The following is a 27,787-nucleotide window of genomic DNA, read 5'->3' as shown; positions in this document are numbered from 1 at the left end:
AAGGAGGGAAGAGAGAGGGAGGAAGGGAAGGAAGGAGGGAGGGAGGGAGAGAGGAAGGAAGGGAAGGGGGAAGGGAGGGAAGGAGGGAGGGAGGGAAGGAAGGAGGGAGGGAGGGAGGAAGGGAGGGAAGGAGGGAGGGAAGGAAGGAGGGAAGGAAGGAAGGGAGGGAAGGATGGAGGGAGGGAAGGAGGGAGGGAGGGAAGGAGGAAGGGAGGAAGGGAATGAAGGAGGGAGGAAGGGAGGGAAGGGAGGAAGGGAAGGAAGGAGGGAGGGAAGAAGGGAGGGAAGGAGGGAGGGAAGGAGGGAGGGAGGAAGGGAGGGAAGGAAGGAGGGAAGAGGGAGGGAGGAAGGGAAGGAAGGAAGGAGGGAGGAAGGGAGGGAAGGGAGGAAGGGAGGGAAGGAGGGAGGGAGGGAAGGAGGGAGGGAAGGAGGGAGGGAGGAAGGGAGGGAAGGAAGGAGGGAAGAGGGAGGGAGGAAGGGAAGGAAGGAGGGAGGGAGGGAGCAAAGGAAGGAGAGAAGGAGGGAGGGAGGGAAGGAAGGAGGGAGGGAGGGAGGGAAGGAGGAAAGGAGGGAGGGAGGAAGGAAGGGAGGGAAGGAAGGAGGGAGGGAGGGAGTGAAGAAAGGGAGGGAAGGAAGGAAGGAGGGAGGGAGGGAAGGGAGGAAGGGAGGGAAGGAAGGAGGGAAGAGGGAGGGAGAGAAGGAAGGAGGGAGGGAGGGAAGGAAGGAGGGAGGGAGGGAGGGAAGGAGGGAAGGAGGGAGGGAGGGAGGGAGGGAGGGAAATAAATGCCATCCAAATTGGAAAGTGAGAAGTAAAGCTGGCTCTGTTTGCAGACGGCATGATCTCATATAAATAAAATCGTAGACGTAAAGTTGCAGGATAGAAAATCAACACACAAAAATCAGCAGCATTTCTAAACACTAACAATGAGATACCTGAAAAAAATTAGGGAAACAATCTCCCCGACTGTAGCACCAAACAGAATGATATATTTAGGAATAAATTTAACCAAGGAAGTATTGCACACCTGTACACTGAAAACTATGAAACATTGAAGACACAAATAAATGAAAAAATATCTCATGTTCATGGATCCAAAAAATTAATATTTCAAAATGTCCATACTACTCAAAGCAATCTACAGATTCAGTGAAATCCCCATCAAAATTCCAAAAGGGCTTTTCACAGAAACGGAAAAAGAAATCATAAAATTCATATGAAACCATAAAAGGCCATATATAGCCAATGCAGTCTCGAGCAAGAAAAACAAAGCTGGAGGCACCGCACTTCCTGATTTCGAATTATATTCTAGAGAGATGGTAATCCAACCAGATACTTGTTCAAACAGGCACTGGTAGAAAAACAAAGACGCAGACAGCAGAGCAGAACAGAAAGCACAGAATAAGCCGTGCACACCCACAGCCAACTCAGCTTCCGCAAAGGCGCGAAGCAACGCCACCGGGAAAACTGAATATTCACATGCGAGAAAAACGAAATTGAATCCTTGTCTTATACCACACACAAAAATCAGCTCAAAAAAGAAGACTTAGACGTAAAACCTGGAGTCACAGATTGCCTACAAGCAAACGTAAGGGAAAGCTCCCGACACCGGCCTCGGCATAGTGTTTTTGGATATGACACCAAAAGCAACAGTAAGGACGCGGGACGAACCCACCCAGCTAACGCGTTTCTGCACAGCAAAGAAAGCGATCAACAACCCGGAAGGGCGCCTCTGGAACGGGAGACAGGATCTGCAAACCATATCTGACAAGAGGTTATTATCCAAAATAGATAAGGAACTCATAAAACTCAATAGCCAAAAAACAGATAACCCAATTTAAAAATGGTCAAAGGATCTGAATAGACATTTCTCTAAAGAAGACATGCGGGTGTGCAACAGATGCATGAAAAGGGGCCCAACGTCACTCATCATCAGGAAGAGAGAAAGCAAAGCCGCGATGAGACACCGTCTCACGCCTGTTAGGATGGCTGGTAACGAAACAGCAAAAGGGAGCACGTATTGGAGAAGATGTGGAGAAAGGGGAGGCCTTCTGCCTCGCTGTGGGAATGGAAAACAGTCCACAGGCTCCTTGAGAAAATCAAAAGCGGAACTACCACGTGCTCCAGCAGTGTCTCCGCTGGGTGCACAGCCAAAGGGCTGAAATAAGGGTCCTGAAGAGATACCTAAAGTTTCAACCTACATGTCTATTGACCAATGAGTGGATAAAGAAAACGTGGCATATTTATAGTGGAATATTACTCAGTCTTAAAATATAAGAGAATCCTACCATTTGTGACCTGGATAAACCTGGAAGGCATCACGCTAAGTGAAATAAGAATGTTCTAGCTCTTGCTTAGGATGAGGCTACAGAGGTGGATGTGATGGTCAAAACTGATTGTACTGTAATCTCAAAATGGGAATGTCCATAAATTATACCTCAAAAACATTTCAAAAAGACAGTGCATGGGTTTAAATATATATTTAACTATATTTGTGTTGTTATAATAATTTTTAATCAGAAACAACCCTCAAATGTTAGAAGACTGGTTGGGGGATTGGCTAAGTGTAGTATATATTCTCATAGAATGATGTGTACATATTGAGCAAGCATTTCTAGAGACAATTTTTAATGACTTGAAAAAAAAATGTATTGCTTGAGGCCAGGAGTTCGAAACCAGCCAGGCTAACATGGTGAAACCTTGTCTCAACTAAAAAATGAAAAAAAAAAATTAGCTGGGCATGATGGCACATGCCAGCTACTCGAGAGGTTGAGGCAGGAGAATGGCTTGAACCTGGGAGATTGAGGTTACAGTGAGCCAAGACTGTGCCACTGCACTGCAGGCTGGGTGGCAGAGCAAGATTCTGTCTCAAAAAAAAAGAAAGAAAGAAAACACATTTTTAAAACTGTAAAGCAGTAACAAGGAGTATATCCTGAAGATAATGGCCATCATGTATTCCACCCTGCCACGTATGACACATTTCCTTCACATGTATGATCCAGCTCCCATGAGCCTCCGCACAGTCCCACAAGGCAGGCAGAATCACGAGACTTTACTGAGGAGGAAACAGCTGCAAAGCGATAAGGGTCCTGTCTGCGTCCTTTACCACGCCACCTTCATAACTACACTGATTCACTCAGCACTCACAGATGATCTGGAAGCTGTTATTCGTGTCGTACAGATGATCCTTAGAGAGGCCAGGAGGCTGCGCTGACTCCCAGGGCACACTTTCTTTCCTGGGGCCCCACAAACAGGTCAGCACAAGGAGTACTGTTGAAGGAGCATTCTCCTCCCTGCCCCCTGCCGTCTGCCTCCCTGGGACCCAGAAGGCAGGGCCTGTCCTCTCTGGAACCACCACCCCCTCCTCCCAACCCAGCTTTAGTGGGAGCGGGGCTTCCATCCGCAGAGCTCTGCAGGCTGGCTTGGAGATGCAGGTACCTTTTTCTCCAGTGGGGCCGACTCTTCCAGGCCGTCCTGGGGCGCCTTTGTCTCCCTTCTCTCCCGCATCTCCTGTGGAAGAAGTCACATCCATTTAGCAGCTCGTTCTGGCCAGCACAGCATCCCAGAGTGATTTGTGGAGGAAGAACAGTTAGAAGGGGCTCTCCTCCCCGACCCCGTCCCTGCAAGCTGCCAGACCCCTTCTCCCCGCCCCTCTCCACCTGCAGCCCAGCCCCTACCCTGGGTGCCCCCAATTCTGTTTTCAGGGCTCTTTCTCTCCCTGTCCTACCTTCTCTCTTAGAAAGGGCCTCTGTTTTTCTTGCCGGTTCCCATCTGGGGGTGCTCCTAGTCTGCCTCTGGGCATACAGTGCCCCCCAAGCACCATCTAAATGCCAGCTCTCCCCCACACTAACACCAATGAGAAGGGCAGCAGGATCTCCGGGTGCCCCCCATGGAAGCGTCACCCCGGTCTCTCTCTGCACTTCATCTGGTTGGCACTCCCGAGCTATGTCAGCCTCCCCTGGCCCCGACAGCGTGGGCCCCCCAGGGCACAGGCTCCTGCTCAACCATAGCCTCCATCGTGGGTGCTGCTGTGACCAGGTGGGCACGTCTACCTGCTTCCGGGGCTCAGTCACCAGCGGCAGGAGGAAGAGTGTGAATTACTGGTGGAGACCCCCTGCAAGGCGCAGTTCAGAGATGGGCGCAGTGCAGAGGTGTGCGCGGTGCAGAGAGGGGCGCGGGGCAGAGAGGCGTGCGGCGCAGAGCTGGGTGCGGTGCAGAGAGGGGCGCAGTGCAGAGGTGTGCACGGTGCAGAGGTGTGCGCGGTACAGAGGTATGCGCGGTGCAGAGGTATGCGCGGTGCAGAGGTGTGCGCGGTGCAGAGAGGGGCGCAGTGCAGAGGTGTGCGCGGTGCAGAGGTGTGCGCGGTGCAGAGGTATGCGCGGTGCAGAGGTGTGCGCGGTGCAGAGAGGGGCGCAGTGCAGAGGTGTGCGCGGTGCAGAGGTGTACGCAGTGAGGCCAGGGGCCCCAGGAAGGCCTGTGGGCACCAGCACCTCCACTCCAGTCCGCACCCGCCTCTAATCCACACCAAAATGCTTGTCCTGAAGCAAATGGAATTCTATCATGTCCCTAGATTTAGCTGTAAATGACGCGTCCAGCACTTGAGCCTGTCCTCAGTGTGGCTCTACCTGGACCCTCTCCTTACTCTGTGCCCTCTGCCCAGCCTGCCTGGTCAGCGGCTCCTGTCCGGGCTCCGCCCTCTCAGCTAGCTCTCCAGATCCTCCTCCGGATTCTCTCAACAGAGCCGCTCTGCTCTGCTGGCTGGGACTCTGCTCTGTACTCATTTTTATATGGCTGCATTTCCTTACCTGTTGCACTATTCCTCCACTGAACAGCTGCAGAGAGGCAGTGTGTGTGTACATGTATGTGTGCGTGTGTGCACGTGCAGTGTGTGCCTATGTGTGTACACGTGTGTGTGCATATGTGCATGTGTGTGTGCTGATATGCTGCAAGTTCACCTTCCCGCTCTGCACAATCGTGCCAGCGTTCACATAAAGTTTACTTCTCTGTAACTCTCCATCTGCACCTTGTCTTGCAGAGAGGCTCAATTGAAATGAAAGATCCCGCCACAAAATCCCCAAAGCTGATTATCTGGCTTCATGGAGGGAACATTCCATTGAAATCAAGTAACAAGAAGAAAAGCACAGCGACGGCAGCCGGCGGCACAAGCCCACCTCATCTCCGTGCCCCACCCCCAGCCCCGCAGGGCCACCTGCCGAAGACCCCATGGCTGCTCCTGGGCTGACGCACCATCCACACTCACCACCCACCGTCCACACCCACGCGCCGCCCACCGTCCACACTCACTCCCCAGGGCACACGCACCATCCACACTCACATCCCGCCCACCACCCACACCCACTCCCCCGCCCACCACCCACACCCACTCCCCGCCCACTGCCCACACCAACTCCCCGCCCACCGTCCACACCCACTCCCCGCCCACCGTCCACACCCACTCCCCGCCCACCGTCCACACCCACGCACCACACATCATCCACACTCACTCCCCGCCCACTGTCCACACCCACTCCCTGCCCACCGCCCACACCCATCCCCACCCACCGTCCACACCCACTCCCCCGCCCACCACCCACACCCACTCCCCATCCACACCCACTCCCCGCCCACCACCCACACCCACTCCCCATCCACACCCACTCCCTGCCCACCGTCCACACCCACTCCCCGCCCACCGTCCACACCCACTCCCCGCCCACTGCCCACACCCACTCCCCGCCCACCGTCCACACCCACTCCCCGCCCACCGTCCACACCCACGCACCACACACCATCCACACTCACTCCCCGCCCACTGCCCACACCCACTCCCCGCCCACTGTCCACACCCACTCCCTGCCCACTGCCCACACCCACTCCCCATCCACACCCATCCCCACCCACTGTCCACACCCACTCCCCCGCCCACCGCCCACACCCACTCCCCATCCACACCCACTCCCCGCCCACCGTCCACACTCACTCCCCGCCCACCGCCCACACCCACTCCCTATCCACACCCACTCCCCGCCCACCGTCCACACCCACTCCCCGCCCAACGCCCACACCCACGCACCACACACCGTCCACACTCACTCCCCATCCACACCCACTCCCCGCCCACCGTCCACACTCACTCCCTGCCCACCGTCCACACCCACACGCCTCCCTGAGGCTCCAAGTCGCTCTCAAGTTTGCTTTCTTATCTTGTAAAAAGGAAAGAGAAGTGTCAGAAATACCCACTAACAAGATGACCTCGGCATTAAGAACTCCCGAGGTTTGAGGGGCACCAGCACCACGGAGGAGAAAAGGAGGCGGAAGGGTGGCGGCGCGGGACGCTGGCTGCGCAGCCGGTGACCTGAGCGGCCTCGGGACACGGGACACGGGACACGGGACACGGGACAGGCGCTCGGTCAGCAGCAGCCTGCGGCGGAAGGAACCGCGGACAGACGCTGGCGGGGCGGGTCTGCGGAGAGGCCCAGTCCCCTCGGGAGGCCGGGTCAGGAGGAAGCGTTGTTCCCAGCGCAGCACCAAGAGACTGCAGCGCTCTTTGCTTTGTTTCGAGGCCGTGAAGCCGAGAGTTGAAGGAAAAACTCGCGAAGGCCAGTGTCCATCTTGCAGCAGTTCCGGAAAGAGAGGAACAAAGCCTGCATGGCTGAGAAGACTCGGCAGCTGCGCCTTCCCGGCTGCGAAAGGCCGGGAGAACCACACGGGAAAACCAGAGAAAAGGGGCTCAGACGTGTCGGAACGACACCGCAGAACACCGAGAATAGAGGAAATTGCCAGCTCCGCAGGAGGGAGAACGTTCTGAAGACTGCGAGCCTGTGAATGAGAATCAGATTGACATAAGATTCTCATTAGCAACACGGGACGCAAGAGTAAACTGAGGCAATAACCTCACAAAGGAGCCGTCATTCCGACGGCACGATCCGAGCGTCCCTCTGAGCTGTCTCGGGCAGGGCTGCTGGATGAGCAGGGGCAGCCGGGCGCTGAGTCAGACGTGTTCCGAGGACAGGGTCAGCAGGTGCACAGATGAGGGGGAAGGCTGGAGGCACTGACGAGAGCCAGGCGTGTGGGCAGAGCGAGCCTCGAGGCTGGGGCGCAGGCAGACCAGGGACTTCTTGGCTGGGGCCCACGGGACAACATGACCACCCATGCCTAGGCCAACGGTGCCCAAGATAAGGCAGAAGAATGTTTCCTTCAGGAAGCGTTTCACACCGCTCACATGACAGCACTCTGCGCTCTCCCACTGGCTGAAAGCCTGGAGAAGACACAGCTCCATCTCACCCAACGCTGGGGCCCCAGAGCACCCGGAAGAAGGTGTGTGCCCCATCAGTGCTGGCAGAGAAGTAACACTAAGCTGGCCTGCCAGGGTCTTCTCACATTAATAAAGGCCCTGGAGCTTGTACTCGGCATTGACTTATTTGCATAATAATTTCAACCCTCCCCCATGTGGGGCGGGCACTATGTCCACCCTACAGGTGAAGACACGGCTATGAGAATAAGTGACGTTCCCAAGCTGGGATGTGCCGGCGCCAGTGTGTCTTTACCATGCCTTCCTCAGGCATCAAAACCTCAGAACGATCACTAACCAGCACGCCTACTCGCCCTGCCCCTCTCCTCCTAATGAGAAGGCAGTAAGGACAAGCTTGTCATGATGGCTTCTGACCGACCTCCACCTGCGTCCATCTGCCTGTCTCTCATCGGATTTTTTTTCATTGTTGGCCAGGTGCAGTGGCTCACGCCTGTGATCCCAGCACTTTGGGAGGCCAAGGCAGGAGGATCGCTTGAAGGCAGGAGTTTGAGACCAGCCTGGGCAACATAGTGAGATCCCATCTCTACAAAAAAATTTAGCAGGGGCCGGATGCAGTGGCTCACGCCTGTAATCCCAGCACTTTGGGAGGTTGAGGCGGGTGGATCACCTGAGGTCAGGAGTTCGAGACTACCCTGGCCAACATGGTGAAACCCCATCTCTACCAAAAATACAAAAATTAGCTGGGCATGGTGGCTGGCACCTGTAATCCCAGCTACTCAAGAGGCTGAGGTAGGAAGAATTACTTGAACCCAGGAGGCAAAGGTTGCAGTGAGCCAAAATCGCACCACTGTACTCCAGCCTGGGTGACAGAGCAAGACTCTACCTCAAAAATAAATAAATAAAGACTGGGCGTGGTGGCTCAGGCTTGTAATCCTGCAAACTCTGGTTACTAAAGGAAAGAAAGAATAATAAGTCATTAAAAACAGTAAGACTTTCTAAAGAATAGGATTTAACATGGATTTTCTTTATATCTCTCAGCTAATCACAAAATCCACTTAACTGCCATCTCTCAAGGGCTCTGCTTAACGGACCTCTGTCTGCAGTCGAACAGGCCGGGTGCATTTCAGCCAGCACTGGGTGCAGGAAGCCCAGATGCCTCGTGGCTGTGCCTGCAATGTGGGGAGCCCACCCTGGAGTCAGAAACCGCTCTCCTCCCTATGCAAAACCCAGTGTAAGCCCGCCCAGCCTGGCCCTCCTCAGCTCTGATGAGGACTGAAGGAAATCTACCCTGGAAGACACCGTGCTGGTTGTCATGAGAAAAAGGTGTTTAAATCCCTGGCTCAGGCCCAGCAGCACTGAGGACCAGAGAGTAGAGAGGCCTCCCGTCCACGGCGGGGCTGCCCTGGTTTCTCTGCGGTCCCCATTGGCTCTGCCATACAGACTCGCCCTGTCCACGCATCTGAAGAACTAAGGCTGTTTTCAAGCACTGCTCACAATTTATTGGGTTTTGTGTTTTGTTTTTTCAGAGATTAGGTGTTTTTTTTTTTTTTTTTTTTTTTTTGAGATGGAGTCTTGCTCTGTCACCCAGGCTGGAGTCCAGTGGCGCGATCTCAGTTCACTGAAACCTCTGCCTCCCAAGTTCAAGCGATTCTCCTGCCTCAGCCTTCCAAGTAGCTGGGACTACAGGCGTCTGCCACTATGCCTGGCTAATTTTTTGTATCTTTAGTAGAGATGGGGTTTCACCATGTTGGCCAGGCTGGTCTTGAACTCCTGACCTTGTGATCCACCCACCTCGGCCTACCAAAGCGCTGGGATCACGGGCATGAGCCACTGCACCTGGCCCATTTGTCAGGGTTGGAAGTGTTCATTCTCCACTGGTCCCAGGGTTCATAAAGATATATGGCCTGCAGGTAATGACTCCAGAGCAGGCTTTCTATAAGCCTCCCTGCTGTAAACTCCGTGCATTTTATCACGTAGACCCAGTGAGCACAACGCCATTTTCCCCACGTCCGTTCCTGTTCCAGGATGATTGGCTCTATAAAGTTTTAATGACACATTACTTCTCTGCCAGGAGAGGCGCATGTTTCCACTGTCTGGTTCACTTTCCACAATCACCACAACACTGCTCCCTCCTCGCTCAGAGACACAAAGAAAACGTGGCCGGCATTCAGTAGTTGCTTGGCTTCCCTGCAACTCATGTACGCATCTACGAACAAAAAGCTTTTGCCTAGATCGAATTTGGGGTCATTTCCGACCCAGCCAGGAAGGCACACATCAGTTGTTTTATGCAGAACCCGAGATACTTTGACATATTCGCAGTCAGCGGAGGAAGATCTGTGGACAGTGCCTGACGGTGATGCTACCTGCTTCTCAGGCTGCATGAACTTGTGCACCAGCGACTTCATCCCTGCCGGCCACAGCGAGTGTCACGGCACCCCAAGGCCATGGGAGGTCAGAGAAGGGAGAGCCAGGACCTCAGCCCGCCTGGCTCGTTCTACAGAGGCGGAGATGGGCACAGACAGGCTGACAGGTGTCAGAGGAGCAAACCCCCCACCGCGCATGCTGTTCAGGCCCCATTACTGGTTTTGTCAATGTTGTTTTAAGGAATGACAGTAAATGATTTTAAAATTAATTGGTAAGCTGGGCACAGTAGCTCATGCCTATAATCCCAGCACTTTGGGAGGCCGAGGTGGGTGGATTACCTGAGGTCAGGAGTTCAAGACCAGCCTGGACAACATGGTGAAACCTTGTCTCTACTAAAAATACAAAAATTAGCCCGTCATGGTGTGCACCTGCAGTCCCAGCTACTCGGGAGGCTCAGGTGGGAGAATCGCTTGAACCCAAGAGGCGGAGGTTGCAGTGAGCCAAGATCATGCCACCACACTCCAGCCTGGCCAACAAGAGGGAAACTCTGTCTCAAAAACAATAAGCAAAAACAAATTAATTTGATAAAATCTATAAGAAGAACTATGACCTTTCCACGTTCTGGACAACACAGTTGGTAATACAGATAAACGTTTTCCCACCTACAGTCACTTTTTTGGCCATGAAAAAAAGAGTGTTTCTTCCCATTAAAAGGAGTTGTCATTCTCTCTAAACATAAAGATAATGTATTATTGTCAGGCCTGCAATGGCAAATCAATGTCATCTTAAGAACCCTAGCAGTCAGCGGAGCCTGGCGCGTGTGCCCAGGAGGATTCCTCAGCCAAATGTGGACTCGGCAGAAGTTTCAGGATCCAAAACACAAGGGGGCAGCGTGGCGAGGGGCGCATGCTGTGTTTCTCAGACCAGATGCCACCCATGTCCGGGGCTGAATGGCGGGACCGTGAGAGACAGGCAGTGGCTTCTTCGTCCCAGCCCTGAGCCTGGCTGGTAGATTCTCACGGACGTTTGTCTAACAAATGAATGGTGACTACGTATGTGTCTGTTTCCTTAGACGCAGGCACTGTCCTGGATGGGGTCTCTCCTCTCTGACCTCCAACGGCCCTGGGGTGCTATGGCACTTGCTGCAGCCGGCAGGGACGAGGTCTGCTGGCACACAACATTTTCTCCACTGGGTAACCAATTCCTGACACACTGGGCGTCCTCAGCCTTTTAAAGCTCTCCTCGCCCTGGTGCTCACCTCTCACTTGCGGACTCGCTGGACACGTGCTGGACGGGCACCTGATCTGCACCCTGGGTGGGCTCGCTTCCTGCCCAGGGTTAGTGCCTTGTAAGTCACTGTCCCAGAGCAGGGAGCAGGGGCTGGGTCCCGGGTCGCTGTGTGTCCACTCCTGGTGCCACCATTGCATCCCCACAGTCCCCAAAGCCGGCATCGCCTCCCCAACCTCACACACCAGGAGGCTGAGGCTTGGGAGGACAGGTGACCTATCACGCAGCTCGGCTGACCCAGCACACGCAGACCTGCCCTACTTCCCAGCCTGCGAGGGTTGGGAAGGGACCCTACCCATGTGGGAAATGACAGCACATCCAGGGGACCCAGGATGTGGAGGCCGGGAAGGACCCTCCCAACAGCACCTGGGAAAGGCAGCATCCAGAAGGGACCCTGGACCCCAACCCACAGCCCCCACCTGTGCAGGCCACAGACCTGGCAAAGCGCAGGGAAGAGAATGGCTGGGACTCGGGGGCACCCACCACGTCGGATGGGGACGTGACCTCCACAGCCAAAGTCCAGCTCCCCACAGACATGGCTTCCAATTTAAAGCTGAAGGTTCCACTCACAAACCCACACATGCTACCGTGAAGTCGGGGGCCAAAGCACTTTCACCAAAACTTCTTAGAGAGCCGTACACATCCAGCAGTTTAAGTTGCTTCCAACATAATTCAACATTTCTAAAGCAAGCACATCAATCAGAATTAAAAGCACAGAAGCCACTGGGCTGGGCTGGGCTGCAGGGCGGCCCGCTTGGTTCCAACAGCAGGGTGAACACAGCTGAAAAGAGGCCCCGACCAGAGTCACGCAGCCCAGCGGGGTGGATACAGCCGGAAAGAGCCCGTGACCAGAGCCACGCAGCCCGGCGGGGTGGACACAGCCGGAAAGAGCCCGTGACCAGAGCCACACAGCCCGGCAAAGTGGTCTGAACTGTCTAGACCCGGAGCCCCAAGAGAGGGCTGATCATTTTATTTTGTACAATACAATACGGGCTAAGTGGGGCTTGTCTTTAGTGGTAGCTGTTTTGATCATGGGTTTGAATCCACTTTTCTGTAATGTTTCAATAAAAAGAGCTACCGCCGCTCCACAAGAAACGCCCACGGCCCAAGCAGCCCACATGGGGATGAGGAGGGGGTGGACTTGACTCAGGGCACAGAAGGTCAATGTCGCCCTCCCCCTCCTCAGCACCCACATGGCTCCCCTCAGCCTCAGCCTGGACTCCGCTATGCCCAAGCAGCCCCCACCCTGCCGCCCCACACTGGACACACACTCTGCTGTCCCTTTTTGGTCTCTGTACTTTTGAAAAGACGGGGCCCACAGTTTCATTTCACACTGGCCCGCACAAGGTCTGGGGACCTCTTGCCTATGCTTTGTAGAAGCTGGTGATTTTCTAACTTGAAGATGCTACTCAAAGGCTTCAGAGACTGCAGCCTCAGGGACTTCCTCCCCGTGCCCGACCTGCAGAACTATCTCTATCTGGAAGTGGATTATAGGCAAAGCAACAAGAAAAAAAATGTTTCTTATTTTTTCCCCTAACCACTAGACCACCAGGGATTTTTTTTAATTTTTAAAATAAAATATTAAGGGCTCCCAGGAAGCAACGCAGAAGCACTTTGAGACCTTACACAAATTGCAAATATTCTCTGAGCCTCAATTTCCTTATCTGTAAAATAGCGCAAATGGGATCATCTTATGGGGAGGCTGACCGGGGCCGCGTGTGCAGGGCCTGACGCAAACGCCAGGTGCCTTCCCGCAAGGTCCCCCTGGAGAAGGCTGAGTTGCAAGTAAACTGCTATCCTCAGAATGAGGGAATCCCATGGCCAGAGACGGTTTAGATATCATGTCGCCCAATCCTTGATTTCCAGATGGGGCAACTAAGGCCCAGTGGGGTGGGCAGACCTTCCCAGGCTTTGTGCTTCTCCGCAGAACTGCCCGGCTGCATGGGAGTCTCTGAGCCGCCCCGGAGGCCACTGCCTGGCGGCGCGGAGTCCAGGGAGCAGTTACCTTTGAGGCCAGGGAGGAGGATCTGCACAGAGCAGGCGTCTTCGGAGGCCGGCTGAGGATGTCCAGGCGGTGGCAGTGACAGGAAGGCCAGGCTGACCAGAACGCCCACCAGGGCCAGGTGTCCCCTCATCCTGAGCGCAGGATGCCGACTCCTACACGGAGGAGGAATAATGAACAGTGATGGGAGCTGCAGTAGCCGGCCACCTGCAGCGAGCAGGCCTCCAAGGCCAGGGGCATAGCCCGCCTGGCACCTGGCAGGGCTGTCTGGGCCCCCACGGGTACTCCTCAGTCACTTGCTCACTCAGGCACCAGTCATGAGCCTCCAGTGAGAGTCTTCCAGAGTCAGGGTCAGGCACCGGGCACCAAGAGCATGCCAGCCCCGGCCAGTGAGCCTTGCTTGAAGACCTACAGCGTGCCCACCCCAAGGAGTTCCATCTGGATTCCTACACAGAGAATTCCTACTCAGCCGCTAGAGAAAGGCCATCTGCAGTATTGGGATTCCCACATCAACAGCCCTGTGAGAGCTACAAAAGCCAGGGGAGAGGGGTCTGGACATTGCCTCGAAGCCAGGGCCCTGTGGAATCTACAGAGACCTTGCCTCTGGCTGGCGCTAGCCCACCTTTGCAACCAGAAGTCCTGCTCCCAGAAATGTGTGGAGGCCAGGATGCCTGTGGCAGCCCCGCAGCTTAAAGGGAAGTCATTTGAAACCCTTCTCCCAAATCTGAAAAAAAATCCCCTCTAATGGTAATAGAAAGAAGGATGACGTGGAGACCGCTAGCGTCAGCGCCCTGAACATCCCGTGTTAGAAGTCCTTTACCACTGAGGCAAGGGTTAATGAAGACGGGGGGAAGGGAGAGAGAGTTAGAGGCAGGGCGGAGCCAGAGTTGGGGCGTGCAGGTTGGAGAGCTTCCCTTGCCGAAGATGACAGAACCTGTCCTATCTCTGTGAAAACCTAGAGGCCTTGAAGCGGAGGCTGCCTCTCATCCTGGGTGTTCAAGAACGGCTCGGGGGAGAAAGGTCCTTTAAAGCTCAAAGTCACAGCGGCTCACGCCTGTAACCCCAGCACTTTGGGAGGCCAAGGCCAGCAGATTGCATAAGTCCAGGAGTTTGAGACCAGCCTGGGCAACATGGCTAAACCCCATCTCTACAAAAAATTAGCCAGGTGTGGTGACACACACCTGCAGTCCCAGCTACTGTGGAGGCTGAAGTGGGAGCATCACCTGAGCCCAGGAGGCTGAGGGTGCAGTGAGCCATGATCACACCACTGCACTCCAGCCTGGGCAGGCAGAGTGACACCCTGTCTCAAACACACACACACACACACACACACACACACACACACACACACAGAGGAAAGAAAAGAAAACAAAAAGCTCGAAGTCACAAAAAGTAAAGCAATGAGCTTTGGCTACACCACGATGCTCCACGTGGTCCACACGCCAGCCTGTCACCGGAGGCCCTGCTCAAATCTCGGCTCCGCTCCCGCCACTCTGGGCCCCCCTGAGTGTGTGGGAAGGGTGGTGGGAAACGGGGTTAATTCAGAAACTGCCCACACCCCCCTTTATTCAAACATCCTGCAAGAATCCACAGGAATCGGAAGTAGATATGACTTCACAAAGCGCAGGCGTGGGGAAGCCAGGAGGAAAGTGGGGGCTTCCAGCTCCCTCTGAGAAGGGGCGTGGGTGGGAGCCCACCCCATGCAGTGACATAGTCATCACGGGGCCTGGCACTGTACTGTTGAGGCTCTCATCATTACTAACATTCATGATGGAAAATTTCAAATACACACAAAACCAGTACCATGAACCTCCATGTACCCATCGCTCAGCTTCAGCAATTTATATACCTCCAGCTGCCATTTTTGATGCTCACTTGCTAGTTCTTAGGAGTTCATGTGTGTATACAACTACAGGATGACGAGGCCTAACCACACAGCACACACCTGTGAGCGCACCTGCCTCGCCAGCCCCAAAGCCCCAGCCCCGCCCCATCCACACGGCCTCCCCTGAGGAACGCCATCCCAAATGTGAACTCCTCCTCTGGCAGGGTTTAAGCGGCATTCCTACATTATTTGTTCTTAAACCATATTGGGTCAGGTTTGCTTGTGTTTTTTTGAGGGGACAGAGTTGGAGGGCAGTGGTGCCATCTTGGCTCATTGCAGCCTCAATTTCCTGGGCTCAGAGGATTCTCCCACCTCAGCCTCCCTAGTAGCTGAGACTACAAACACGTGCCATGATGCCTGGACAATTTTTGTCTTTTTTGTAGAGATGGGGGTCTCACCACATTGCCCAGGCTGGTTTTGAACTCCTGGGCTGAAGTGATCTGCCCATCTCGGCCTCCCAAGGTGCTGGGATTGCAGGCATGAGCCACCGCACCCGGCCTTGCTTGCTTTTGATAAGATATCACAGCACAGTATACATAGGCTTCAGTGTCTTTTTACTCAACTTTACGTGGTTGTAGCGTATGGATTATCTAATCTTACGAAGGCAGAGTGCATGCCACTGGCAGGTGCTGGAAGGAGAGGAAGGGTACAGCCGGCGGCGTGGAGCTCACCCTCGTGACTGTGGGGCTGGCAGGCCAGCGCTTGCCTTCCTGTGCCACGGAGGGGCCGTGGCCAAGGCCTCCCGGGACTTGGCATCCTGAAGGCAGTGGGTGAGAGGCAGCCACACGTCCGCTGAACCACTTCCCAGTACCTTGGCCACACCGCAGGCCCTTTGCAAGCCCCTGTTCTTCTCTTAAAATGGAGATAGGAACGGCGAGGCACGGTGGCTCATGCCGGTAATCCTAGTACTTTGGGAGGCCGAGGCAGGTGGCTCATGAGGTCAGGATTTCGAGACCAGCCTGGCCAACATGGTAAAACCCCGTCTCTACTAAAAATACAAAAATTAGCCAGGCATGGTGGTATGTGCCTGTAATCCCAGCTACTCGGGAGGCTGAGGCAGGAGAATCACTTGTACCCGGGAGCGGAGGTTGCAGTGAGCCAAGATCATGCTACTGCACTCCGGCCTGGAGACAGAGTGAGACTCCACCTCAAAAAAATAAAACAAAACAGAATAAAATAAAACGGAGCTAGGCTATTCTAAGGGATAGCAGAGGAAATTAACACCTGTGCCACCGTGACAGTGTGGCACACGGAAATGCTCGTCCAGTGGCAGCTACTGATCCTCCTGTGGGCTCCCAGTCCCGGGAAAGGGCTGGAAGCTCCTCATCCGAGAACACCTGTGCCCCGCACAGTGCCTCTGTGTCAGTTCTCCCACGGAAGGGACACGGGGAGACCGTTTCCATCCAGTGCCACCCTGCAGTGCAGGGCAACATGCACCAGGTGAGGATGCGGCCTCTTCTGCAGTCCCTTGTAGAAACGGCCTTGTAAAGGACCAGGTGCAGAATGTCCACTGAGTTGGAGAAAAATAACTCCCATCACTGCACAGAGATCGGCACCATCAGGCTCATGCCACAGATGAGGAAGCCAAAGAAAAGAGACATTAAGAACACTTCCCAGCATTGTGTGACCAGCGCGTGCTGAGGGTGGGGCTGAAGGCCAGGGCTTCCCCTCACTGTCACGGCTTTCCTCTTTCTCCCGGCTCTCAGCTCCCCACGCACCAAAGGAAGGGCCCCCCTTCCTCCTCCAGCCATGACTGTAAGGGACTTTTTAAAAATAGGGTTTGATGGAGAGAAAAGGAGCTCATTTACATTGTATACCAAATGTGGACACATATCTGATTTAATTCCCAAAACAACCTTGTACAATATTACAATTCCTCAATGCAATATGAAGAGGTGAACGATCAGCCCCAACTCCACCACCCGGCCATGCAACTGGGCACTCTGCCTCCAGCATCCCTGCACACCCACAGCCTGCCTCCAGCCTCCCTCCACACCCACAGCCTCCCTCCAGCCTCCCTGCACACCCACAGCCTCCCTCCAGCCTCCCCTCCACACCCACAGCCTGCCTCCAGCCTCCCTGCACACCCACAGCCTGCCTCCAGCCTCCCTCCACACCCACAGCCTCCCTCCAGCCTCCCTTCCACACCCACAGCCTCCCTCCAGCCTCCCTCCACACCCACAGCCTTTCAGCCTCCTTCCACACCCACAGCCTCCCTCCAGCCTCCCCTCCACACCCACAGCCTGCCTCCAGCCTCCCCTCCACACCCACAGCCTGCCTCCAGCCTCCCCTCCACACCCACAGCCTCCTTCCAGCCTCCTTCCACACCCACAGCCTCCCTCCAGCCTCCTTCCACACCCACAGCCCACCTCCAGCCTCCCCTCCACACCCACAGCCCACCTCCAGCCTCCCCTCCACACCCACAGCCTCCCTCCAGCCTCCTTCCACACCCACAGCGCGCCTCCAGCCTCCTCTCCAGCCTCCCCTCCACACCCCTCACCCACAGCCCACCTCCAGCCTCCTCTCCCCACACCCCTCACCTGCTGCTTCTGCCCACACCCTGCTCCCCTGTGCCCACACGGATATTAGAATAAGGATGACTGAAAAGCAGAAACCCAGGATCCCACCAGCTGACTTCAATCCTCCCACCTGCCTTCCTCGTTGGGTCCATGTGCGAGTGATTTGTGCAAGCTACAGCTTCTTAAAGGTCTCCGGGCACTCAGAAGCCCGCAGTTTAGCAGACACCAACCTGAGTGAACGAATGAATGAGTGAATAAAGGAACAAACAACAGAAGGAAAGCTCACAATCGCATCGCAAATAGAACCTCCTGCTCTTCCCTGACGGCGCTTCTGTGTTTGCAGAATCTTCATCCTATCTAACGTCCACGTGGTTTTCCCAGCCAGGCAGGCAGTCTGCAGACATGGGTTATTCCCCTGTCTCATTGTCCTAAAATTCCTAATAATGTTGACTTGGGCCAGGCTCAGTGGCTCACGCCTGTAATCCCAGCACTTTGGGGGGCCAAGGCGGGTGGATCACCTGAGGTCAGCAGTTCCAGACCAGCCTGGCCAACATGGTGAAACCCATCTCTACTAAAAATATAAACATACTGGGCATGGTGGCAGGCACCTGTCATCCCAGCTACTCAGGAGGCTGAGGCAAGAGAATCACTTGAAGCCGGGAGGTGGAAGCAGCAGTGAGCCGAGATCGCACCACTGCACTCCAGCCTGGGTGACAGAGCGAGACTCTATCCCCCCAAAAATGAAATCAATAAAATAAAAATAAAAAGTAAAAAGGGCACCACAAGGTTTGTGCCAGTCGTGCTGGTCCACCGAACTCCTAGGCATCGTCTACCCAGCTGCTGCCGAGCAGCTCCTCCCACTCTGCCCAAGGCAAGCCTCACTTCTTAGTGTTAGCAGGATACAAACTGGGTTTAGACATTTCTTTTCAATGTCTCAGGAATCAAAGTCTGGCAAGGGAATTTCCTCTCTAGTTAGAAATGATTCTGTCCAGATAGAACCAGGTGTTCAGCAAGGCTTTTATCACCCTCACGCCGCAGAAGCCCTAAGAGTTCAACAAAGACTGGTCTCCATCTCCCAAGAGAAGGTTAGTAGTAGGTGGGAGAAACCCAGAGCAGCCGGGCTGGACCTTCTCACGCCTTCACTCACTCACACTCACCCGCTGATCCCAGAGCAGCCGGGCTGGACCTTCTCACGCCTTCACTCACTCACACTCACCCACTGAGCCCAGAGCAGCCCGGCCGGGCCTTCTCACGCCTTCACTCACTCACACTCACCCGCTGATCCCAGAGTAGCCGGGCTGGGCCTTCTCACGCCTTCACTCACTCACACTCACCCACTGAGCCCAGAGCAGCCCGGCCGGGCCTTCTCACGCCTTCACTCACTCACACCCACCCGCTGATCCCCAGAGCAGCCGGGCTGGGCCTTCTCATGCCTTCACTCACTCACACTCACCCGCTGATCCCAGAGCAGCCGGGCTGGGCCTTCTCACGCCTTCACTCACTCACACTGACCCACTGATCCCCAGAGCAGCCGGGCTGGGCCTTCTCATGCCTTCACTCACTCACACTCACCCACTGATCCCCAGAGCAGCCGGGCTGGGCCTTCTCACGCCTTCACTCACTCACACTCACCCACTGATCCCCAGAACAGCCAGGCTGGGCCTTCTCATGCCTTCACTCACTCACACTCACCCACTGATCCCCAGAGCAGCCGGGCCGGGCCTTCTCACGCCTTCACTCACTCACACTCACCCGCTGATCCCCAGAGCAGCCGGGCTGGGCCTTCTCACGCCTTCACTCACTCACACTGACCCACTGATCCCCAGAGCAGCCGGGCTGGGCCTTCTCACGCCTTCACTCACTCACACTCACCCAGTGAGCCCGGAGCAGCCGGGCCGGGCCTTCTCACGCCTTCACTCACTCACACTGACCCACTGATCCCCAGAGCAGCCGGGCTGGGCCTTCTCATGCCTTCACTCACTCACACTCACCCAGTGAGCCCGGAGCAGCCGGGCCGGGCCTTCTCATGCCTTCACTCACTCACACTCACCCACTGATCCCCAGAGCAGCCAGGCTGGGCCTTCTCACGCTTTCACTCACTCACAATCACCCACTGATCCCCAGAGCAGCCGGGCTGGGCCTTCTCACGCCTTCACTCACTCACACTCACCTGCTGATCCCCAGAGCAGCCGGGCCGGGCCTTCTCATGCCTTCACTCACTCACACTGACCCGCTGATCCTGGAGCAGCCGGGCCGGGCCTTCTCATGCCTTCACTCACTCACACTCACCCACTGATCCCCAGAGCAGCCAGGCTGGGCCTTCTCACGCTTTCACTCACTCACAATCACCCACTGATCCCCAGAGCAGCCGGGCTGGGCCTTCTCACGCCTTCACTCACTCACACTCACCTGCTGATCCCCAGAGCAGCCAGGCTGGGCCTTCTCACGCTTTCACTCACTCACAATCACCCACTGATCCCCGAGCAGCCAGGCTGGGCCTTCTCACGCCTTCACTCACTCACACTAACCTGCTGATCCCCAGAGCAGCCGGGCCGGGCCTTCTCATGCCTTCACTCACTTACACTCACCCACTGATCCCAGAGCAGCCGGGCCGGGCCTTCTCATGCCTTCACTCACTCACACTCACCCACTGATCCCCAGAGCAGCCAGGCTGGGCCTTCTCATGCTTTCACTCACTCACACTCACCCACTGATTCCAGAGCAGCCGGGCCGGGCCTTCTCACGCCTTCACTCACTCACAATCACCCACTGATCCCCAGAGCAGCTGGGCTGGGCCTTCTCACGCCTTCACTCACTCACACTGACCCGCTGAGCCCAGAACAGCCGGGCCAGGCCTTCTCATGTCTTCACTCACTCACACTCACCCACTGATCCCCAGAGCAGCCGGGCTGGGCCTTCTCACACCTTCACTCACTCACAATCACCCACTGATCCCCAGAGCAGCCGGGCCGGGCCTTCTCACGCCTTCACTCACTCACACTCACCCACTGATCCCAGAGCAGCCGGGCCGGGCCTTCTCATGCCTTCACTCACTCACACTCACCCGCTGATCCCCAGAGCAGCCGGGCTGGGCCTTCTCATGCCTTCACTCACACTCACCTGCTGATCCCCAGAGCAGCCGGGCCGGGCCTTCTCATGCCTTCACTCACTTACACTCACCCACTGATCCCAGAGCAGCCGGGCCGGGCCTTCTCATGCCTTCACTCACTCACACTCACCCACTGATCCCCAGAGCAGCCGGGCCGGGTCTTCTCACGCCTTCACTCACTCACACTCACCCACTGATCCCCAGAGCAGCCGGGCCGGGTCTTCTCACGCCTTCACTCACTCACACTCACCCACTGATCCCCAGAGCAGCCGGGCCGGGCCTTCTCATGCCTTCACTCACTCACACTCACCCACTGATCCCCAGAGCAGCCGGGCCAGGCCTTCTCATGCCTTCACTCACTCACACTCGCCCACTGAGCCCAGAGCAGCCGGGCCGGGCCGGGCCTTCTCATGCTTTCTCTCACTTCATTCATCCACTGACCCCTAGAGCAGCCCCAGACAGGATTTCTCGTGCCTTCCCTCGCTCCACTCATTCACTGACCCCGCTACCCATTCACAGGTTTCCTGTCCACTTTCCTGCGACAGGCCCTACCTAGACCTATGGGCACAGAGGAGGCCCAGGCTTGCATCTGGTGCTCTCAGATGCACAGCAGGAGCCCAGGTAGGTGGGCACAGGGTGAGGGCACCCAGGCCTCTGAAAGCGCCTCTACTTCCCAGAGGTCTTGCCCACTGACTGCCTTCCCACACGAGGAATTTCATTTCTAAACAGAGAAGCCACATCACCCTCCCACCTCTCTAAGAACAGCATCCTTATCCCCAGCCCGGGCCTCAGACAGTTAGACCCTCCCATCAGTGGAAAAGGCAGACTTGATAAGCCAGGGAGATGGGGCTAAACGTGGAATCCTGAGAAGAAATTCATGTTAAAAATGAAATCGACAATGGGGCTGGGTGTGGTGGCTCATGCCTGTAATCCCAGCACTTTGAGGCCAAGGTGGGCGGATCACCTGAGGTCAAGAGTTCGAGACCAGCTTGGCCAACATGGTGAAACCCCTCTCCAATAAAAATACAAAAATTAGCTGGGCGCTGTGGTGCACGCCTGTAATCCCAGCTACTCAGGAAGCTGAGGCAGGAGAATCGCTTGAGCCTGGGAGGTGGAGGTTTCAGTGAGCCGAGATCACGCCATTGCACCCCAGCCTGGGTGACAGAGCCAGACTCCATCACAAGAAAAAAAAAAAAAAAGACAGAAATAGACAATGGGAAAAAATCATGACTTCAGTTGCCCAACAGGGTATTCTACATTTTCATTAAGTATCCACAGCAAGGTCCAGCATCTTACAGGCACCACAAACACCTCCTGAGAACCACATCCCGAAGCACGGGGAGCCCCGTCTCTCCGTGACTGCCCCAGCCCAGCCCCTGCGGCGTCTCCCTCCCTACAGTGACAGTGTGCGCTCCAGGGCAGCTGGGATCCCACCCCACAACAGCACGCGCTCCGCCTAGCTTCCCAGCAGGAGCACAGAGTTAGAAGGGCCCCTGCCCTCTCCGTGTCCCGCAGCCGTCAGCACATCGCTGCTGTGCTCTCTTCCCCGGCACATGGATTTTTCAAAATTCTAAATAAAATCGAGTAGCTGTGAAAGATTGGGGCACTGCTCTGCCTACCACAGGCAAAGTGTTTCCCATCAAGCCAAAATTCCAGCTACACACACACGGTGGCTTTAAAGGTTCATCTTTAAAGTGAGAACGATCACTTCACCCCAGCTCTAAACAGACAGCCAGTGCCTAGTGCAAGGCACCCAGGCAAGAGGCGGTGGCCCTAGGAAACCTTCCTCCTTTCCAGTTTTGGAGACAGGAGGCCCCCACTCGGTTTGAGATGACCCCATCTGAACTCAAAGTCCGTCCCTTGAAAGTTGCCACCGCAAGACCCACCTGTCCCTCACCCCTCTGATCCCCATTCCTGAGCGCCACACAGAGCCACTCCTGACCCCAACACAGAGCTGCTGGTCCCTGAGTGCGGTGGCGGCTGCTGTCTGCCTGACCCCTCAGACGCTGCACAGGAGCAATCGTCAGGCTGTGCGACCAAGTACTGCACTGAGGTTGGAATCAGCAAAGATGGCTTCGCCCTCTGGGTCTTGGGCTCTTTGAAATCTGCCACCCAGGAGGGTGACTCCGCCATCCAGTAACTCATCAGTCTGAACCCCTCTCCTCAATAGGCTCCATGAATTTCCGCCATGAACTAATCAAACTTTGGAACTCTGGTGCCAGATTTATTGAGATTCAATCTCTTGCCTGGATCTAGGGACAAATTCCCATCCTCCTCGCTCAGCCCGAGCCCACCTCGTGCCCCGTTTGGACCCCCGCCTGCCTCTCCTCTCCAGGGTCTCAGCACCTTCAAACCCTCAGCTGCAGTCCCAGGCAGCAGCATGTCCTACCTGAGCACACGCTAGGCAAACGGGGTGTCCTGGCCGTCGCTGACCTGCGGGGACACTGCCCCGAGGCGCCTCATGGCTGCTATTTAGAGAGGCGGCAGCAGTCCCAGGCGCAGGGAGAAGCCTCGGCCTGGGCCATCAGACAGCCCAGCAAATCAGGCTGCCCGGCCAGCTGCAGCGTTATCTCCGGGTGGCTTCCTGTCTGCCCTGCGTCCACCAGGCTCCTGCAGAGTGGCCTGCGGGGTGTGGGAACGCCAGGAACTCCCGGAGGCCGGCTTGGGGAGGGGGCAGGACCTTCCGGGGGAGGCCGCTGCTGACTCCCCAACCCAAACACCTCCATCCTGTTTCTTTGTTGGCTTTCTCTTTTTTCCTTTTTTGAACAAACAAGCATGACTACTGTGGAAGTTCAGAAGAGTGACGCTCATGCCTGGCACCAAGCAGACAGAAGCCAGCGCGGCCGACTGACTTCCTTCCTCGTTCCTACGGGACTTCGCTTCAAAAGGCAGTAAGAGCTTGACGCGGCCTGTGGAGACCTGGCCCCAGGTGAGTCTGGAAACTCACTTCACGCATTTCAGTTTCATTCAAAGGCAAGTTTCATTTAATGCCAGAAACAAATCTTAGGGCTGGACAGACCCAGCTTCTGTGCAGCCTGAACCTTGCATGTCTTGGAGGATGGCGGAAGCTTCTTTAAGAAAAAAATACATATAAAATTACAATCGTAAGAAGCTAGGTTCAAAGGTGAATATTTATTTAGACTGAAAAATCATAAAATAAAAATGTAAAAATGGAGAAATTCCACACAAATCATAAAATCCAGGAAAAATAATGGATTCTTTATTTTAAATATATTATTACAGCTATACATAATGAACCACTTCCTAAAACACAAACTATACAGCATGCCCAGTGTGAAACAGATAATTCAATAGCCCTATACCAAGGAAGGAAATTGAATTTGCAATTTAAACACTCCCCAGAAAGACATTTCAAGGCCAGATGGTTTCACAGGAGAAACTACCAAACGTTTAAAGAAAAATTAACACCAATTCTACACATCCTCTTCCAGAAAATAGAAGAGGAGGGAATATTTACCAATTCATTTATAAAGTTGATATTACCCTGATATCAAAACCAAAGAGAACCAAAAAACTCTAGACCAATAACCCTCATGAATAGAGATGAGAAAATCCTTAATAAGTTATTCACAAAGAGAGAACAGGTGGAGAGAGATCCAAGATGGCTGATTACTAGCAGCTCAGGATTGTAGCTCCCAGTGAAAGCGCAGAGAACGAGAGGACGCCACACTTTCAGATGAATTTTTGTTGCTCACGGACCAGGAGATTCCCAGCAGAGGAACCCTACGGGTCGCCAGCACGACTCTTGTGGCCGGCGCATCGGTTTTGCCGGCACCTTGGCGTGGCGGTTCTCAGTGCCGAGTAAACGGGACTGGGTCCCCTTTCGGTCGACATTTGGAGCTCCAGGAAGGCAGAGTCACCCATTCAGCTGATTGAAAAAGGGATTCAAGAAGGAAGCCAGACCGGAGATTCCCAGGCAGAAAAGCACCAAGAATCTTAATGCCGCTGTTTTAGCCGGTGCAGTGGGTTGCTCAGATTCCGGCGCTGGGAATCAACAAGTTGGATGTCCACTCAGAGACCTAATTTGAAAGTCGGTAATTACAAAGATGACAGATGGATAAATTCACAATGATGGGAAGAAACCAGCGTAAAAAGGCTGAGAATACCCAAAATCAGAATGCCTCTCCCTCTACAGGGGATCACAGTTCCTCATCAGCAACGGAACAAGGCCTGATGGAGAACGAGCGCATTCCATTAACAGAATTAGGCTTCAGAAAGTGGATAATAAGAAACTTCTGTGCGTTAAAAGAACATGTTCTAGCCCAATGTAAAGAAACTAAGAACCTTGAAAGAAGGTTTGAGAAATCCTAACGAGAATAGACAATTTAGAGAGGAATCTAAGTGAATTAATGGAACTGAAGAATACAATAGGAGAACTCCGCAAAGTATGCGCAGGTTTTAACAGTCGAATTGATCAAGCAGAAGAAAGGATATCAGAGGTTGAAGACCAACTTAATGAAATGAAACGAGAAGACAAGCCTAGAGAAGAGTAAAAAGGAATGAGCAAAGTCTCCAAGAAATATGGGACTATGTGAAAAGACCTAATTTACGTTTGATAGGTGTACCTGAATGTCATGAAGAGAATGAATCCAAGCTGGAAAATATTCTTCAGGATATCATTCAGGAAAACTTTCCTAACCTAGTAAGGCAGGACAATACTCAACTCCAGGTAATACAGAGAACACCACAAAGATATTCCTCAAGTAGAGCAACCCCAAGACACATAATCATTAGATTCACCAGGGTTGAAATAAAGGAGAAAATTCTAAGGGCAGCTAGAGAGAAAGGTCAGGTTACCCATAAAGGGAAGCCTATCAGACTCACAGTAGATCTCTCAGCAGAAACCCTACAAACTTGAAGAGAGTGGGGGTCAATATTCAATATCCTCAAAAACAAGAATTTTCTACTCAGAATCTCATATCCAGCCAAACTAAGCTTCATAAATGAAGGAAAAATAAAATTTTTCGTGAACAAGCAAGCACTCAGAGATTTCATCACCACTAGGCCTGCTTTACAAGAGCTTCTGAAAGAAGCACTACACACAGAAAGGAATAACCAGTATCAGTCATCCCAAAAACTTACCAAAAGGTAAAGAGTATCTCCATAATGAAGAATCTACATCAACTAATGGGCAAAATAGCCAGCTAGCATTAAATGACAATATTAAACTCACAAAAATTAATATTAATCCTAAATTTAAATGGATTAAATGCCCCAATCAAAGACACAGACAGGCAAATTGAATAAAAATTCAAAACCCATCGGTACGCTGTATCCAGACCCATCTCATAAGCAAGGACACACAAAGACTCAAAACAAAGGATTGGAGGAAGACTCACCAATCAAATGGAGAGAAAAAAAAAAAACAGGAGTTGTAACTTTCATCTCTGACAAAATAGACTTTAATAGTAACAAAAACAAAGATTAAAAGAAACAAAGAAGGACATTACATGATGGTAAAAGGATCAATGCAACAACAGGAGTCAATGATCATAAATATATATGCACCCAATATAGGAGCACCCAGATACATAAGACAAGTTCTTAATGACTTATAAAGAGACTTGGACTTCCGCACAATAATAGTGGGAGACTTTAACACCATATTGTTAATATTTGATGGATCAACGAGATAGAAAATTAACAGGGACATCTATCATTTGAACTCAGACCTGGAACAAGTAAACTCAGTGAATATTTATAGAATTCTTCACCCCGGGTCCACAGAACATACATTTTTCTCAGTATCACATTACACCTATTTTGATCGTGAGCTGTTTGTTTTTTTCTTCCCTTATTCCTTCCTGTCTCCACTGTTAAAAAAAAAAATTCACAAACAGAATTCAGCAATATAGAAGAAGATTTATAAACTCTGACCAAACGAGGTTTCATCCAGGAATATGAGGCTATGTCAATATTCAGAGCTCCACTGATGCAACCCACCACATTAACACGCTAACAAAACCCCATGAGTATATCACTGCTGCAGAAACAGCATTTGGCATAAGTCGACACCCTTTCATGAAAGAAACTCTCAACTTGATAAAGACCATCTTTCTTAAAAACTCTCAACTTGTTACAGTATGATGTTAGCAAAGCCACAGCTGACATCATACTTCATGGGCAAAAACAGAATGTTTCCTTCCTGAGATCAAGACACGCAAGGATGTCCACTCTCACCTCTGACTCAATGCAGTGCTAACGTTCTAGGCACAACGGCAGGGCACGAAAAGGATATAAACAGCGCGTAGATTCAGAAACTGAAATAAAACTGTGCCTTGTTGCAGATGACATGGTTGTCTACTTAGAAAATCCCAGAGTCTACAAAAGAGCTCCTGGAAACTATTAAATCAGTGCAACAGGTGACAGGATACAAGGCAATCATTTAAAAACCAAGTAGCCGAGCGCCGTAGCTCACACCTGTAATCCCAGCACTTTGGGAGGCTGAGGTCTGCAGATTACTTGCAGTCAGGAGTTCGAGACCAGCCTGACCAACAAGCCAAAACCCTGTCTCTACTAAAAATACAAAAATCAGCCAGGCGTAGTGGTACATGCCTGTAATCCCAGCTACTCAGGAGGCTGAGGCAGGAGAACCGCTTGACTCCAGAAGGCAGAGGTTGCAGTGAGTTGAGGTCATACCATTGCACTCCAGCCTGGGTAACAGAGTGAGACTCTGTCTCCAAATAAATAATAAAAATAAACTGTGAAAAACCAAGCAGATTTCTATAAAATAGTAATGAACTCATAGACACTAAAATTCAAAACAATATTTACAATTGCTTTAAAAAAGGAATACTTAGGTGTAAATCTAACAAAACATATATAGAACTTATATGCTAAAAACTACAAAATGTTGCTGAAAAGCTCAAAAAAGATCTGAATAAACAGAGAGACATATCGCCTTTATAGATTAGGAGAGTCATCCAGGCACAGTGGCTCAGGCCTGTAATTCCAGCACTTTGGGAGGCTGAAATGGGAGGATCACTTGATTTCAGGAGTTCAAGACCAGCTTGGGCAACATGGTGAAACCCCATCTCTAACAAAAAGAATACAAAATTAGCTGGGCCCAGTAGCATGGTCCCCACTGCTCAGGAGGCTGAGGTGGGAGGATCACCTGAGCCTGGCAAGTGGATGCTGCAGTTAGCTGAGATCGTGCCACTGCACCCTAGCCTGGGTGACAGAGTGGTACCCTGTTTCAGAAATAATAATAAAAATTTAAAAGCATAGTTTAGGAGACTCAACAGAGTAAAAAAATGTTGATTCTCCCCAAAATTAATACATAGTACAAGCTTAACACAACTTTTTTTTTTAATATTTGGACACAACACAATTTCTATCAAAATCATAACA

The 27,787-nt window shown here is 53.2% G+C and overlaps 1 protein-coding gene across 3 annotated transcripts in view; it reads right to left on the bottom strand.

The window, feature by feature from the left end:
• Nucleotides 1-23,036, bottom strand: part of COLEC11 (collectin subfamily member 11) — a 52,858-nt gene extending 29,822 nt beyond the window's left edge. The window contains exons 1-3 of one of the 3 annotated variants that reach the window (XM_021667194.2): nucleotides 22,806-23,036; nucleotides 12,907-13,058; nucleotides 3,437-3,508 (exon numbers count right to left, since the gene is read on the bottom strand). In XM_021667194.2, the coding sequence (XP_021522869.1) occupies nucleotides 3,437-3,508; nucleotides 12,907-13,036 (202 nt within the window). In that variant the 5' untranslated portion in view covers nucleotides 13,037-13,058; nucleotides 22,806-23,036. Of the gene's footprint in view, nucleotides 1-3,436; nucleotides 3,509-12,906; nucleotides 13,059-19,835; nucleotides 19,952-22,805 lie in introns of those variants that run through there. The other 2 variants (XM_021667195.2, XM_064363824.1) reach the window with 2 other exon arrangements.
• Between the last annotated feature and the right edge of the window lie 4,751 nt (nucleotides 23,037-27,787).

Source organism: Aotus nancymaae, unplaced genomic scaffold (genome assembly GCF_030222135.1).
Source record: "Aotus nancymaae isolate 86718 unplaced genomic scaffold, 86718_ANA_hifiasm-v0.15.2.pri h1tg000057l, whole genome shotgun sequence".
NCBI lineage: Eukaryota > Metazoa > Chordata > Mammalia > Primates > Aotidae > Aotus > Aotus nancymaae.
This window is presented reverse-complemented; position numbering and strand designations above follow the sequence as displayed.